Source organism: Geotrypetes seraphini, chromosome 8, assembly GCF_902459505.1.
Source record: "Geotrypetes seraphini chromosome 8, aGeoSer1.1, whole genome shotgun sequence".
NCBI classification, from domain to species: domain Eukaryota; kingdom Metazoa; phylum Chordata; class Amphibia; order Gymnophiona; family Dermophiidae; genus Geotrypetes; species Geotrypetes seraphini.
Window position 1 is genome coordinate 96,264,770 of NC_047091.1, and position 17,426 is coordinate 96,282,195.

A 17,426-nucleotide genomic window follows, 5' to 3' on the forward strand; every position below is an offset into this window, starting at 1 on the left:
TTCATGATCTTATAAATCCCAAGCAAATAACAGTTCCATCCTACAAGAAAATATGGCTTGCTGTTACAACATATTGCTCTCACTGTGGAATTTGTTGCCATCTTAACTTGGACAAGAGGTTTCAATTTAAGGTGAGCTTTAAAACCTAGTTATTTGAACAATCATTTAATCATATGAACAGACAAGACTTTCTTTTTTTTTTTTTAAAGACTTCCCCTTCTCTCTTTAATTCTTGTATACCTGTCTACTAGTTTACTATTGTTTTGCTATATACAGTTATACAGTCATGTGAAAAAGTTAGGACACCCCATGAAATATTCAATTTTCTTAAGAAATGTTCACAAATAGATGTCAAATCTTTTTTTATTTATCTCTGGAAAAGAAAGTGATGTAATTGCATGTAACCAACAAATATTTTCCTTGATTTACTCATGAAACAAAAGATATTCACTAAAATGTGTATTCTAACAGGAATAAATTTGGACACACTACACCCTAATAGCTAGTGTTCCCACCTTTGGCTGAAATAACTGCAGTGAGACGCTTCTTGTAGCCATCTACTAGTCTCTGACATTGGTCTGAGGAAAGTTTGGCCCACTCATCAATGCAGAATTCTTTCAGCTGCGAGATGTTTGAGGTGTTTCTTGCATGTACAGCCTGTTTCAAATCACCCCATAGCATCTCAATGGGATTAAAATCAGGGCTTTGACTTGGCCACTCCAGGACTCTCCATTTCTTAGTTTTCAGCCAGTCCTTGGTGGATTTACTGGTATGTTTTGGGTCACTATCGTGTTGCAGGGTCCAGTTCCACTTCAGCTTTAATTTTCTTACAGATGGTGGATTCTATGATGAGCTGGCCAGGTCCTGCTGCAGCAAAGCATCCCCAAACAATGACACTTCCACCTCCATGCTTCACAGTTGGTATGAGGTTCTTTTCCTGGAATGCTGTATGCCAAATATGTCCTCTTTTCTGGTGTCCAAATAATTCAATTTTAGACTCATCTGGCCATAGAACACTATTCCAGAAGTTCTGGCATTTGTCTACGTTCTCTCTGGCAAACTTTAGTCTGGCCTTGATGATTCTCTTAAAGAGCAAGTTGCACACCTCCCATGCAAGTTAAATTTGTGCAGTCTCTTTCCAATTGTAGAGGCATGCACTTTCACATCAGCAAGAGCCTGCTGTAGGTCCCGTGATGACATTTTAGGGGTTTTTGGAGACTTCTTTTAGCATCTTGCGGTCTGCTGTGGGGGTCAATTTGCTTGGACGGCCAGACCTGGGCATGTTGGCAGTTGTTTGGAAAGTCCTCCACTTGTATACTATTTCCGGACCGTGGAATGGCTAATGTCAAATTCTTTCGAGATCTTTTAAAATCCCTTACCAGACTTATAAAGCTGCTACAATCTTTTTTCTGAAGGCTTCAGACAGCTCTACTGATCTCACCATGGTATTCACTCTCATCGCAGCAGCCATGAACACATCAAACTAAATGTCTGAGGTTTAAGTAGAGAAAACCTCCTTCAAAATGCTGAGTAATGATGTTCTAATCATGTGCACCTGATGTGATACACCTGTGTGATTTGAATCACTTTAAGTGGGAGGATATGTGGGGGTGTCCTAATTTATTTCTCAGTTAGAATACACAATTTGTGGATATCTTGTATATCTTGAGTAAATCAAGGAAAATATTTGTTGTTTAGCTGTAATTACATCACTTTCTTTTCCAGAGATAAATAAAAAAATAGATTTGACATCGATATGTGAACATTTCTTAAGAAAACTGAATATTTCATGGGCTGTCTTAATTTTTTAACATGACTGTATGTGGTTCTGTTTTATTTTATATCACAAGGTGCAGGATTAGTACCCTGGCTTCCCTGGTTCTCATGTTGCTGATCTAAATTACCCTCTAACTAGATGTACATGGGCACAGACCCCAACAAGTACTTTTCCGTTCATACATGTGTGTTCATATGGTTATAGCAAACACTTCGTAGTCAAGTGGGTATGGAACACACTGAGAGGATTCCTGTTTAAATAGACATGGGGTAATAAAAGATGAGCTAGGGTCTACAGTACTGCAGCAGAAGTGGAAATAGGAACAATAGCTAGACCTTGCCTGCCATCATAACCTGTCTCATGAGTTATTTTGAATCTTTACAGAGAACAAATCAAAAATCAACAGTTCCCCACACAACATAATATCCTGCGAGTACCATTTTCAACAAAAGGGGATGCTCCTACTGGATAGCAGGGCTGTGGAGTCTGAGTTGGAGGAAATTTCGGGTACCTGGAGTCGGAGTCAGAAGTACAAAAAACTGAGGAGTCTGAGTCGGAACATTTATCTACCGACTCCATTTTTGAACTTGGCATACCAATCACGAGCGATTCTTTCAGCTATAGCACCCACTATATACACAGCACAAATGTTGCATGCAGCTTCTGCGGCCTTAGAACCTTGATTAAAAGCAAAAAGAAGGTGGTGTCGAAAATGCTCATTTCTCTCAATTTGACATTCCATTTTAACGATCTGAAAATTAACCAGTGCTGTGGAGTCGGAGTCGAGGAGTCGGAGTCAATTTCGGGTACCTGGAGTCGGAGTCTGAAGTACAAAAAACTGAGAAGTCGGAGTCGGAACATTTATTTACCGACTCCACAGCCCTGTTGGATAGCCTTCAGGATATAAACTAAGAGAACTAAAGTGCTTCCAGTGAAGTTTGATTTTATATATGACGGGTATATTGCAAATCAACATTTTCCTCCACACTTTAAAAGGGAGCCTGTTCAGTGACTGCAATCTCACGTCAATTCATGTAGAGAACTGTACAAGCCCTCTTTATTTATTAAAGAGGTGGTGAAAGACTATTAGATTTCTTTGAGAGACAGTTTTAACTATTAAAATAAAAAGACACACATGATGCACCTGATGTCCTGCAGAACATCACGTTCAGTCAGAGAAATGATATATACAGTCAAATGTATGAAAAGATGGTGTCAGGTCAAAAGTGCGCCGGGACAAAGGCGCGAGCAGACAACTGAGCGCAGTGCGGAGGCGCGTGCCGAAGAAAAAGACTGTTTTTAGGGACTACGACAGGGGGTGTGGGGGGGGAACCCCCCCACTTTACTTTATACAGATCACGCCGCGTTGTGGGGGCGTTGTGAGGGGTTTGGGGGGTTGTAACCCCCCACATTTTACTGAAAACTTAACTTTTCCCAAATTCCCCACAACGCCGCCGCGATCTGTATTAAGTAAAGTGGGGGGGCTCCCCAACAAAAACCCCCGTCGCAGCCCCTAAAAACAGTCTTTTTCTTCAGCGCTCGCCTCCGTCTTGCGCTCAGTTGTCGGCGCGCACCTTTGTCTTCCGCGTTACTGTCTATGAACCGAAAAGATAGTAGCAAAGGACTGTCTATGGTAGAATCCTAACAACTTTTGTGACTAATACTGCTAGAATAATGATGACGGCAACGCAAATCCCTGTGATTTAGATTTCCATTGGTGGGTCCAGGTAGATATTTCCCTGTTCCCAGAGGGCTTACAAACTAAGTTTGAAACTGAGGCAATGGAGGGTGCAATGACTTGCCAAAAGTCATGCAAAGCATTAGTGGGAAGATTAGAATTTGAACTTTGGCTTCCTTGGTTCTCAACTCGCTGATGTAACCACTAGATTATTTCTCCACTCCACATCAGATGGGACATCTTCCTCTGGAACTTGCTGGCAAATGAATGGCCATTTTCTTAGGATAGCCAAAAATGGGCACAAAGCACAGTTTACAGTCAACCGTGGGTTTCTAGCTGAATAACCAGATATATCATTAGTCGGCCATAAATATTCAAAGTAATGTCCACTTTATATTTTTTAGCTTGAAAAATACATTTTCTTTGGTAGCATATTCCAAAAACAAAATCAATATATATACAGTGCTGTGATAGTTTTTGACCCTCTTCCAATCTCTCCTATTATTGCATGTCATACTGACTGGTTTCTGATCTTTAAACAAAATGTAATATGAGACAAAAGGAACCTGGAGTAAACACAACAGTTTTTCATTTGTTACATCATTTATTTAGGGAACAGTTACCCAACACCAATATCACCCATGTGAAAAAGAAACTGCCTTATTCTCAGCCAACTGACTAAATGCAACTGAAAATTAAATTCAGATGACTGAACACAGCCAGGCTTGATTGCACCCAGCCCTACTGAATCTAAACCTCTCTATACACTGAATATTACCATGAGAATGAAGTAGTCATCACTAAGGGGTCCTTTTACTAAGACGCGCGCTAAACGCTAACGCGTCCATTATAGTCTATGGACGCATTAGTGTTTAGCGTGCGCTAAAACGGCTAGAGCGCCTTAGTAAAAAGACCCCTAAGTTTCTATAAGAACGCTATGCACAATCAAAGGAAATTCCAAGAGATGAGAAACAGTTCTTGAACTGTGAGTTTTTGAACTCGTGTATCAGTCTACAAAAGGTTACAACGTCATTTCTAAAGCTTTAGGGCTTCACTGAAGCACAGTGCGAGACATTATTTCCAAATGGAGAAGTCTTAGAACAGTGGTTAATCTTCCCAAGAGTGGCTGGCCTGCTAAAATTACTCCAAGGATGCAGCAACAACTCATCCAGAAGTCACAAGACATCCTAGAAAAACATCCAAAGAACTGCAGGCCTCTCTGGATTCATGACTTCACAATAAGAAAGAAAAGGTAAAAATAGGATTAATAAGAAAGTAGCAAGGCAGAAACCACTGCTATCCAAGAGGAACATCAATGCTCATCTCACATTTCCAAAAATACACCTGGATGATCCTTCAAGTCTGTTGGGAGATTCTGAGCACAGACAATTCAAAAGTGAAACTCTTCTGACAACACAGATCCCACTGTGTCTCATGTAAAACAAATACAGCAAGCCAAACTAAGAATATACCAATAGTCAAATATGTGGGTGGTGATAATGTGAGAATGCTTTGCTACTTCAGGACATGGAAAATTTGGCATTAAGAAGGAACCATGAATTCTGCACTGTACTGGAAAATTGTTAAGGAGAATGTCTGATCATCTGAGCTAAAGCATAATAGGGTTATGCAGCACAACAATGACCCAAAACAAAAAAAAAAAACAATAAGTATTGGATAGCATAGTTAAAGTCCTATCTTCAACCCAACAGAGATGCTGTGACAGGACCTGAAACTAGCAGTTCATACATAAATACCTACAAATGTGTCTGAAATAAAGCAGTTCTGCAAAGAGTGGGCTAAGATTATTCTATAAGAAATACTGATATCAAATTATAGGAAGTGTTCGGTTGCAATTATTGCTACTAATAGTGCAGCTAGTAACTCTTTCACATGAGTGAAATGGGTGTTGGATAATTGTCCTTAAATAAATGACAATTTAAAAACTACCAAGTGTTTACTCAGGTTTCCTTTGTCTAATACTGTATTACACTATTTGAAAATCAGAAACCATTCAATGCAACATATATGCATTAATAGAGGAAATCAGGAGGAGGTAAAAACTTTTTCACATCACTATAGGTAACAAGATGGGAAGCAGAATTTTAGATCAAGTTTCTCCAAACATTATGTAATTTATAAATTAATGTTTACCATTCCAACTGATCTGATAAACATCCTGAATACAGAACAAAATGGTGCTGTGTGATATAACAAAGACAGATAGTTTTATATAGGACAAATATGACTACTCATATAAAAATGGTGTCAGACAGTCTCCCAGAAAGTAGGTGGATGAGAGTATGCAGGGATCTAATTCTGAAATCTCAGGATGTACTTTTAAGCACAGAATTTGCAACCACTTCAATGCAGTAGAGAGATAATTTGTATCTGCATTGTGAGCAATGATCTGAATTTTCAAAAGGAAGCTTTGTGGGCACTTCCACTATAAAAATTAGGTTGAAACCAACTCCACACCAGGTTTGGTTATTATTCTCTAGGCCAATCAGTTACCGAGGAGCAAAATCTATATATACTGCATATCGACAAGGGATCCAAGAGAAAAAAGAACAAGGAACCGGTGTGGCTCACTGTAGCGGTGAAGGAAGTGATCAGGACAAGAAGACTTGGTTTAAGGAATGGAAAAGGTCGAAAACGGATTAAAACTGTAAAAAGCACAAACAGCATCAAAGCAGGTGCCATAAGGCGGTAAGAGGGGCCAAAAAAGACTATGAAGAAAAAATAGCCAAGGAGGCAAAAAACTTCAAGCCGTTCTTTCAATCTATCAAGGGGAAACAAAGGAAGCGGTGGGGCCGTTGGATGACCATGGAATAAAGGGAGTGCTAAAGGAGGACAAAGCTATCGCCGACAAACTGAACACATTTTTTGCGTCTGTGTTTACCGAAGAGGATATACACAACATACCGGAAGCCAACAGGCTACACACAGGAAACGAAGATGGGAAACTGACAGGGTTGACAGTCAGTCTAGAAGAGGTATGCAGGTAGATTGATAGGCTTAAAAATGATAAATCCCTGGGACCGGATGGCATCCATCCGAGGGTCATCAAAGAACTGAAAGGGGCTATAGCTGAACGGCTTCAACAAATAGCCAATCTGTCGATCAAATCAGGGAGGATTCCAGAAGACTGGAAGGTGGCGAATAAGCCGATCTTAAAGAAAGGTTCGAGGGGTGATCCAAGAAACTACAGACCGGTGAGTCTGACCACAGTACCAGGAAAGATGGTAGAGGCGCTGATAAAGGACCGCATTATTGAGCACCTTGACAGACACAATCTGATGAGGACCAGCCACAGAACGGCTTTAGCAAAGGAAGATCTTGCTTGACGAACTTGCTGCACTTCTTCGAGGGAGTAAACAGGCAGATAGACAAAGGCGACCCAATCGACATTGTATATCTGGATTTTCAGAAAGCATTTGACAAGGTTCTGCATGAACGACTGCTTTGAAAAATTGTGAGCCATGGAATCGAGGGTGAAATACTCACGTAGATTAAAAACTGGCTAGTGAATAGGAAACAGATAGTGGGAGTAAATGGGACAATACTCGGACTGGAAAAGCATCACCAGTGGAGTGCCGCAGGGTTTGGGGTTTGGGCCTGTGCTCTTCAACATATTTAGGTTCAAACAATTTTTATTGATGCAAACAACAAATACAATGCCAGGGCACCCCAAGGTGCTCAGTACAAACATATATCCATCATATATAATAGTAGAACAAACATAGACAAAAGAAAAGGATCATCAACCAAACTCCCTCACCCCCCAGCCCATTCTACTGAGGGCAAGTGAGGGTAAGGAGAGCGGAAAGACACTCTGAGGCCCTGGACTCTTTATGATCCCCGAAAATGCCGTATCACCCCCCTCCCCTCACTGAATCTCCCTGCCCTATCTGTATCTGAGTTCCAGTACCTTACCAAACCCCTCCACCCTCCTTAATCCTCCCTCCCCCTCAATGGTACTCTCCACCCCTCCCCACCAGTATTCGCCAGTACTTTTCCAACCCGACTATTCGGGCGCCCAGATTAGGACACCCATCTTAAGACCGCACTGCGGCCCTTAGGATGCAAGGCTTGCAGATATGGTTCCCAAATATTTAAGAACAGCTTTCGCTTCCGAGCCCCTCCTGCATCTCGCGCCTCCCAGATAGCCAACTGATGCAACTGGTTCCGCCAATGCCAAAACGCCGGAGGGTCAGGGACCGTCCAGCATTGAAGAATACATTTCCTGGCCAGTAAACTCATCTTCCTGCACTCTTCAACATATTTATAAATGATCTGGAAATTGGCACAAGTGAGGTGATTAAATTTGCAGACGATACTAAATTATTCAGAGTAGTGAAGACGCAAGAGGATTGCAAAGATCTGCAATGTGACATAAACACGCTCGAGAAATGGGCCGCAACATGGCAAATGAGGTTTAATGTGGATATATGTAAGGTGATGCATGTCGGTAACAAAAATCTTATACACGAATACAGGATGTTCTGGGCGGTACTTGGAGAGACCCCCCAGGAAAGACTTGGGAGTACTGGTCGACAAGTCGAAGCCGTCCGCGCAATGTGTGGCGGTGGCAAAAAGGGCAAACAAAATGCTAGGAATGATTAAGTAGGGGATCGTGAACAGAATGGAGAAGGTTATCATGCCACTGTACTGGGCCATGGTACACCCTCACCTGGAATACTGCATCCAGCACTGGTCGCTGTACATGAAAAAGGACACGGTACTACTCGAAAGGGTCCAGAGAAGAACGACTAAAATGGTTAAGAGGCTGGAGGAGTTGCCGTACAGCGAGAGATTAGAGAAACTGGGCCTCTTCTCCCTTGAAAAGAGGAGACTGAGAGGGGACATGATCGAAACATTCAAGATACTGAAGTGAATAGACTTAGTAGATAAAGACAGGTTGCTCACCCTCTCCAAGGTAGGGAGAATGAGAGTGCACTCTCTAAAGTTAAAAGGAGATAAATTCTTCACCCAGAGAGTGGTGGGAAACTGGAACGCTCTTCCGGAGGCTGTTATAGGGGAAAAACACCCTCTAGGGATTCAAGACAAAGTTAGACAAGTTCATGCTGAACCAGAACGTATGCAGGTAGGGTTGGTCTCAGTTAGGACACTTGTCTTTGACCTAGGGGCTACTACGGGAACAGAGTGCTGGGCACGATGGACCACTGGTCTGACCCAGCAGCGGCAATTCTTATGAAATCCGAGGGCCAAACTTGCTTTGAACTGAGGTAGCACAGCTGTAATCCACTGTGTATGTAGCATGTTTTCAAATGCTATATAAGAATGTAGGACCTTGGCTTCTCCTATCTTTTCATGTTTACCATTCTCTGTGGTCAAGATAAGCATTTCAAAGCTATTCTTTCTGGGTACATGAGAGCTGAAGGATCAGGGAATGAAACCCAGAGGCAATGCTGAGCACCAACCAGGATCCTTCAGAGTGGCTCACCTTTGGTGTTTCAAATTTAAACTAAGTGCTCTATAAACAGAACACAATCACAAGCTGCAACCGGATCTAGATGTATGCAATAGAGAATGGCACGGGGAAAAAATCTGTCCCTGTCACCACCCCGTCCCCGGCCCACCATCCTCTGCACCACCCCGTCACCGCCATTCCCTTCACCGCCCCGTCACTGGCGGTGACTGGCCTTGTCCCCGTCCTCGCAGCGACTGTTATTTTTCATTCCCCGTTCCGGCGGGTTACCCGCGGCTAAACGCGGCTAGCCACGGGTAACCGCCATCGTGTCATTCTCTAGTATGCAACAACTCGCTGGTCAAATAGTATCTGAACATATTTTTTTATAGAAATTATACTGATCTAAATAGATATGGAAATGTTTTACCTCAAGAGCCTCTTTGGTAATGGGGTATTTCTCCAAGCTGGAGATCACTTCCAGTACTGCCACCATATTACGAATCTGTAACAAAGGAAAAGCAAACATTAACCAGGGAAAAGATCATTTTCAGTACTTTGCCTTTGTATAATAAAAAACAGAAGCATTATATAAATTGCTATATAACAGTACCCTTTTCCAGCTTATTTTGATGGTTTCAGCCCACCTGTTTACTTAAATAAGACAATTCAGCATTCTCCCTTTGCTTGCTTGGGGAGATATGGGAGGGGAGCTATTTTAGCCATCTGTCCATAATACTGAGGCCATGGTCCTCCACACAGTCTCAGCAAGAACGGCTCTCATTCACTGTGCACCACAATTCCACCATCTCCTGATACAGTGGGGAGATTTTCAGACGAGAACAAACAAATAGACTTCTGGTGTCTTCCAGTAGAGGTGGCAGGAGCCAAAACAGTGAGAAAATTCAAGCAACGCACAGGACAGATCTAAATGAATTTCAGGGATGAAAGAAGGGTTTAAAACACAAAGAGGGAGAAATGGGACATCACAGTAGACAGGCACAAAATAGGCACACTGAGCAGGAAGCCAAATAATGCTCATAACCCAATGATACCTACATTTTAATAACGTCCTAACATCTGAGAAGGAAGAGAAGATCCTCTTGCTCACAATTGAATTTCAGTGCAAGAATTAAAAAAGACAGGTATATACCGTATACAGTATACTCGAATAAAAACTAACCCAAATATAAACCGAGGTAACCTTTCTTCACCCCAAAAAGGAGGAAAAAAAAGTTGACTCGAATATAAACTGGGGGGTTTTAATATTCAAGTGCAGTGCCTTGCCAGGCTCTGTACCCTGTTCCCCTGTCTGTACCTCTGCATCCAGCCCCATCACTCACTTCATCTCCTGCCCTGCCAGTCTCTGCACCCAGCCCCCAACCCTCCCTGTCAGGTTCTTTACCCTTTTCCCCCTCCTTCCTGATGCCTTGCAGGCCTCTGCCAGGCCTGCCGTGAGACCTGGTGATCCAGCAGTGTCTAGGACAGGAGGGATCCCTCCCACCTCCTGTCCCAGCCGATTCTAATTATTGTTCTCCCTCCTGCCTCTCCTGCATACCTTTAGTTTTCCTGGTGGTCCAGCAGTGAATCTTGGCAGGTACGACCTGCCTTCGCTCCTGCCCATGCATAGCCACTAGCTAATTGGCTGCCGCGAGTTCTCATGGGACCGTGAGTATTCCTGGCAGCCAATTAATTAGTGGCTCTACATGGGGATGAGCAAAGACAGGTTGCTCCTGCCATGATTCACCGCTGGACTACCAGTGAAACTAAAGGTACGCAGGGGAGTCGGGAGAGAGATAATAATTAGAATCGGCTGGGACAGGCAGCGGGTGGGATCCCTCCTGTCCCAGCCACCACTGGACTACCAGGTCTCACGGCAGGCCCGGTAGAGGCCTGCAAACAGGTTCAGGAGGGGGATGGGTCTGCGCTGACCTAAATATAAACCGAGATCCCAATTTTTTAGCTTTTTTTTGCCCAAAAATCTTGGTTTATACTCGTGTATATATCGTAAACACAGCACACTAACATTTAGAGACTAAACGTGGAAACGCATACTGAACATCTGTACATTCACCTTTGCCTCTTCCACTCTGGTTCTCTGTGAATGCATTCAGCATATAAAAATGTTAGATTATGAACAACAGATATCAGCAACCTTCATGGACGCTTGAATTGGTTGCTCTGCCCCAAAACTGTACTATTTCCCTGCATATTGGAATATACCAGCGCTAACCCGCTTTCCTGGTGGTGAATTTTAGAGCCATCTGCTTATCCTTTGCAGCCATGGCCATGATGAAAAAAAGTCAGCGGAGGGACAGTTTGCCTCCTGTGGGACAGAGAAGCTGAGCAGGAGAGTTCCGCATGGCGCAGCCATCTTGGAGGAGATGCATGTACACTCCCAGCAAACAGATCAGAGGAGTTGGAGATGAATCAGGGTTGCTCTGATTAGCGATGGAGGTGATTACAAAAGCTGACCTCCAGGATTGGATGGCAGAAATGAAAACCGAGATAACCTCGGTCAAACATCAGATTAGGGAGGCAGTCCAGGAGCTCCATGTAAATCTGGGTGAAATGGGAACACATATCGATGCTGTGGAGACCTGTGTTGATGGGTTTGAGGATGCAATAGCAGGAGCACAGAGAGAAGAGGAGGAGCTTTGGTCCGACTTCTTGACTTTGGAAAGTAAGATGGAGAACTTAGAAAAATTGGACCCGACGGAACAATCTGAGGCTGAGGGGGATCCCAGAGACGACTGATTATAAGCAAGCAAAGACTCTGATGATACAATTTATGCGGTGGCTTTTCCAGGACGAGTCAGCTAAGCTGCCTATGGACAGAGTCTATAGATCTCTAAGACCCAGAGTGTCAGACTGACCACGAGATATCGCTTGTTCCCACAGATATGGGGATAAGGGTCGGGATGCAGAAGGCATGGCAAGCAGGACCTTTGCTGTAGAATGGATTGAAAGTTGAACTTTTGCAGACCTTGGCTTCCAGAACATTACAGAAAAGAACATCATTCCGAGAGGTAACTAAAGTGATGACACAAGCGCATTTGAGATATAAATGGACTTTCCCTTTTGGCCTGTTGGTCACGGTCAAATGGAGTAAACACTCACCTTACTTCGGTGGAAGAGGCTTGCGAGCTGCTGAAAAAGGAGAGCCTTGAAGTGCCTTCTGCTGTGCTTATAGAAGTTACCCGTCTAGCTGCATGTAAGTGTCTGGCAGCCTTTTGCTGGCAGAAGGTAACAAGAGGTGGGAAAACTATGCATCGGTCTATGGAACAAGAGGCTACCGTGTTGGAAGAAACCTGAACTCTCCCCTTGATGGTTGAACTGTTTTTGATTTAAGGGTAACTAAGGGAGTATGGTGTGCCCCTTCTGAATCATCAGAAGGGGCAAGGGAGCCCCTTCTGATGATTCAGACAAGTCTTGACCTGTTTTTGGGCTGCCGCGGGAGCGGACTGCTGGGCAAGATGGACCTGTGGTCTGACCTGGCAGAGGCACTGCTTATGTTCTTATGTTATGTGTGTGTGTGGCAATTTGGGAAGGGAGGGTGTGCTTTTGAGGGGTATGAATGTACTGTATGCAAGCAATGACAGTATGCTCAGGAGATCCTAACAGGGGGGAATCTTTCAGAGGGGCTGTTGATGGGAGTTACTTCCTTCTGATGCTGTGGGGAAATTTATTTGGTGGAGGGGATTGGTTAGAAGGGTGGGGAAGACTGGAGGGTGTGTGTTTTTTTTTTTTTGCACATTCATTATGTTTTATAATGGGACCGATAGGCAAGTGGTTTTAACATACAACGTTAGAGGTCTTAATTCGCCTTTTAAGCAGAAACTGTTGTTTCAGGAACTCATACAGGTCAGGGGCTCTGTCTGTTTTCTTCAAGAGACCCATTTGTTGAAAAAAAAAAAAAAATGAATATCTGGTCACAAACTTTTTCCTAAAATGATCTGGACCTCTAATGTGGGAGGACGTAAATTATTACTATTACTACTATTATTTCTATAGTGCTACCAGATACACGCAGCGCTGCACAGAGTCACAAAGAAGAAGAAACAGCCTGTATTCACTGTGCCATGCAGATGTTGGAAGCTGCTTAGGCTGAAACTGCAGCCAGAGAACCTCTGCCTCAGTCAAGCCAGGAAACCTGAATAGCTTGCTTCTTCAAACTATTCCTCAATCCTACCGACTGGACTGATACTTCAAACCCCCACCAAAACTAGTGCAGAGGTGGGGAAGGAAACGCAGTCAGCACCCAATCCCCATGAAAAACCACCACAGAGCCACTCAGGCTGCGCTCAAGCTCTGTGGACATAACCTGGTGTGAACCTTGCTCCCAAGGGAATGGTCCCTGAGCTCCCAGAACTGGTAGTACAGACTGGCCAAGTAGGTGCCCTGCAAAATAGGCTGCCTCTTGGCTACAGACTACTGCCCTAAGAGTCTGTGGTTCTTTTGAAGCCAGAGATGGGATTCTCTGGAGCACCAAAAAGCCTCACAACTGGATAAAAATATCAAAATTAAAGGAAAAATAAACACGATCAGAGCAGACAAGCACTTATCATCTTGTGTGTAGAGAGTAAAACTGAGGAATAGCCCAGAGTGATGGGAGGCAGAGCAGCAAAATGTAATGAGGCTCTCTATACCAGATCTCACAATTCGAGGTACACAACCCAAAGGTTCAAGAATGATATGCCTATTGAACTAGAAATATTATTTACTACAAAATGATCAGGACAGTTATCAGCTTTTGACCTAATAAGAAATTTCATTTTCTCATTATTCAATTTAAGTCAACTAACAGCCATCCAACAAGTAATAAGGTTAATGCATGTCTCAACACTAATTTTAATGATAGAGATATCAATAGGAATTAACACTATGATATCATCAGCAAACAAACAATGGCGTAGTAAAGGGGGTGGTGGGGCAGACCGCCCTGGGAGCTGTGTCTGTAGGGGCACCACCACCTCTCCAACCTGCCTTACCATGCTTACGTCATCCCTCCCCGTACCTCTGTGGATCTTCAATAGCGCGAGCAACTTTTCCTGCCTATTGCTCACGCTAGCTGGTTCCCCTCTGAATCACTTCTGGGTCACAGGGCCAGGAAGTGACATCAGAGGGAAATCCAATGCTGGCGCAAGAAGCATGCTGGAGAAATCACTCACGCTGGCAAAGATTTAGAGTTACAGGGGCGAGGGAGAGCATGAGTGTGTAGTGGGGGGTAGGAATGAGTGGGGGAGCTTGGAGAGGAGGGCACCATCGCCCCAAGCATCTTCTATCCTTACTACGCCACTGTACATAAATACACAAAAAACGATCTTTTCCAATTCAAAACCCAGAGAAAACATAAGTACATTAAACAAGATTGATGAAAGCAGGAAGCCCTGTGGCACGCCACAATGTGCAATCCACTTATTTGAAAATAACCCATTCATCTTAATTATGTTCTTTTAGTAAAAAAAACCCGTAAACTACTGAAGGACATTACCCATAATGCCAATAGTACTTAAGTTTTTCAGTAGTATCTGATGATCTACAACATCAAATGTGCTCGATAAGTCAAACTGCATGAGAAGTGCTTTCTTTCCCTCAGTCAATAACATTTTAATCTCAGATATCGAGGTGCACAAGACAGTTTCCATGCTAAAATTTGCTTGGAAGCCAGATTGAGAGTGATGTAAAAGACAGAATTTTTAAAGATAAGCCTTTAATTAAATGTAACTAAGTCTTCCATAAGCTTTATCAGGAATGGAATGGAGACTATAGGTACACAATTGCTCACACTCGATTGGGATTCTTATTTTTCAGTTTGGAGAATAATTTCTCTGAGATGATGATGGGGGAAACACACATGAAAAACAAGTATTCATCCAATCAAATATCTTAGATCTAAAGTAAGGAGGAGCAGATTTCAATAAGATTGTAGGAAAATTGTCTGGCTAGCAATAAGACCTAGAAAATGCACTCATTAAATGATTCAACTCAGACAACTGAATGGGGTCAAAATCATACCAAATCACATCTGATGGAAATGGAGTACCATCCCCAGGTCAAGAAAGAGTAATCTATATAATTGCAGAAAGTTACTGTGAAAATGGAAATCCATGTTCCAATCTTATGTTAACTATTCAGTAGAAAATAATTTGAGATGGGCAAACTAAAAGGATATCAACTTACTGTTCAAGTAGCATAAGACAAGAGTTGAATCAGTAAGTTTGGTTACAGTAAACTAAACGAGTGGGCTTTGATTCACTCTATATTGATGTTAATAGCTCTCTTGCAAACCCAACAGTGCATAGCTTGTCCATCTCTCTGCACTACCACCTTAGTTAGAGACTTGTACAGAACAACTCTATTTGGCTGAGTCATAGACCTGGAGGTTACTGATCTGAAAGTTGAAGGGACACAAAAAACATGAGCTTTCAGGTCAGATATTTCAGTTCACAAGCCTTCAAAGTCACAGACAGAGCTTTCATCAGTTGGATGAGTATGATACTCATGAGGTCCTAGCATAGAGAGAGATTCTAGCTAAGCCCTCTGAAAACCACTCAAAAACTTATTCCCAAGCTCTGAATGGGTTACTACATGGGGTTTAGAGTTTTTAAGGTTATATAAATAAGACCTCAAACTTTGTTACTCCTGGGGGTTAAGTATAGAGAAAAAAACCCTCTCTACTAGATCACTTGGGAACCTTCTGGAGACAGAGAGAAACCAGAGATGATAGAGGGGATCTAAAGCACTGGTTGTTTATAAAAATGTACCACCATCTTAACCCTCCCAAGAGACTATTTCCACTGCATGGCACATCACCAATCTTAATGCATACCTTCTGTATGACGGCTTGCAGCCATAAAACCTGTGGGATATAGTAGCCATGGCAGCACTCACAATATCTTCCTTGATTCACTAACTGAAGCCCTCTGTAGCAGAAGAAACTAGAATTTCAGCACCACCTGCAGATTTACATATATATATTTTGACAATGAAAATCTGGTACAATGCTATGTAGGAGCTAAGTATAGCATTCTGGAAAAAGTTATTCATTAAAAGCATTTTTATTTCATACCCAAGAGCAACGGAATAAATAAAACAAGCAGTATACTTTATTTTTGTCTTTTCCAGGGAAGATTCAATAATCAGACTGAAGTAGAAGCTGAACTTCACTGAATCAGGAAGCCTCCTGCACATACTGTAGTATCTAATGTCTATCTTTTCCCAAATTGGAAGCATAATGACTTTGGTTTCCACAAAGTCTTTTCTACATATTCTGAAGAAGTTGGCAGAGGGATACTATTACCAGTTCTTTGGAGGTGTTGAATTATTTGAGGAAGGAAAAGTATTTTGGGCTTACTATCCAAAGTAAAATTAAAGAATCATCTCCACCATTCTTTGTACAAAGGCTGAAGAAGACAGATTAGGAGAGGGGTATGTGATTTTGTTCCTAGCCTGTGTAAGTGATGAAATCTGTTAGAAATCTAGAGATTGTTCTAATTCACAGAATCCTCTGAACCATAAGATATATATCTCAAGATTCCTCAAATTCAGACTCAGAATTTATAGAATAAACAAATTGCTAGTATAGTCATACACTCAGAGGATATATGAGCAGACTGTTTTTGCCTTGGGGCCAATCAATGTTAAGCAACTGAAGAGGCTCCCCTCTCAGCACTGTGAGGCTATGACTTTGCAGGGAAGACAACAAAGTTGAATCATGGAGTGAATGCATTAATGTCCGTTTTTGAACTGCTCTGTGCAATGAAGGTATCATAAAATGGAACTAGCAGTGATGCAGATGGAGCCAATGTGCCAACATACTGACCTGCCTAAAGTGCAGAAAGCCTCAAGGATTCTCCTGTCCAGCTCCTGCTCAAAGACCATCTATGGAAAGTCTGTGGGAGATAGGAGGAATTCATAGTAAGGACAGCATAATCTCAGTAACCAGGGGGACATACCAAAGTCCTTGATAAAGGCCCCTGTGGACACTGTGGCTGTTTTTCCTCTGAGCAAAGTCATTTGGGCACAGCCATGGACACTATCTCCCTTTCTTGAGCACTAACCTATAATGATGCCAACGTCCCATGCTTTGCAGTCTGATGCTCCCAGGAAGGACCACCACCACTAACTCAAAGCTGGTGTTATTCTTCCACAAATAGTTTGCAAAATAAAACGCAAGGTGTGCCATTCAATTTATATAATGAGGTGCTCTGAATCTAATTTTTAGCTCATGTTCAGTAAAATAAAGGGAATAAGATAAAATGCATTATTAGGGGAAAATGCTTGAGTACCTGAATGTAAACTGCTTAGACAACCTCCACTGACAGACAATATATAAATACTAAAATAACTCCAAAAAAGTAAAAATAAAATATTTTGCAAAAATTGTTTACAATTTCCTTAATACACATTAGTAACAACCTCCCTCCCCAAAAAAGACCCTTTATAAATCTGGCTTCTGTTTGGTTTAATAAATAGTATGCAATTGCTTTTATGTAGATTCAGATTTGGACTTTGAATCACTAGCTGATCTATATTTC

The 17,426-nt window shown here is 42.4% G+C and overlaps 1 protein-coding gene across 3 annotated transcripts in view; it reads right to left on the reverse strand.

Annotated features, from left to right (window-relative positions):
- Positions 1-17,426, reverse strand: part of MED26 (mediator complex subunit 26) — a 146,113-nt gene that overhangs the window by 34,645 nt on the left and 94,042 nt on the right. The window contains exons 2-4 of one of the 3 annotated variants that reach the window (XM_033956322.1): positions 16,712-16,781; positions 15,719-15,845; positions 9,317-9,391 (exon numbers count right to left, since the gene is read on the reverse strand). In XM_033956322.1, coding sequence (XP_033812213.1) covers positions 9,317-9,382 — 66 coding nt within the window. In that variant the 5' untranslated portion in view covers positions 9,383-9,391; positions 15,719-15,845; positions 16,712-16,781. The remainder of the gene's footprint in view (positions 1-9,316; positions 9,392-15,718; positions 15,846-16,711; positions 16,782-17,426) is intronic. The other 2 variants (XM_033956321.1, XM_033956320.1) reach the window with 2 other exon arrangements.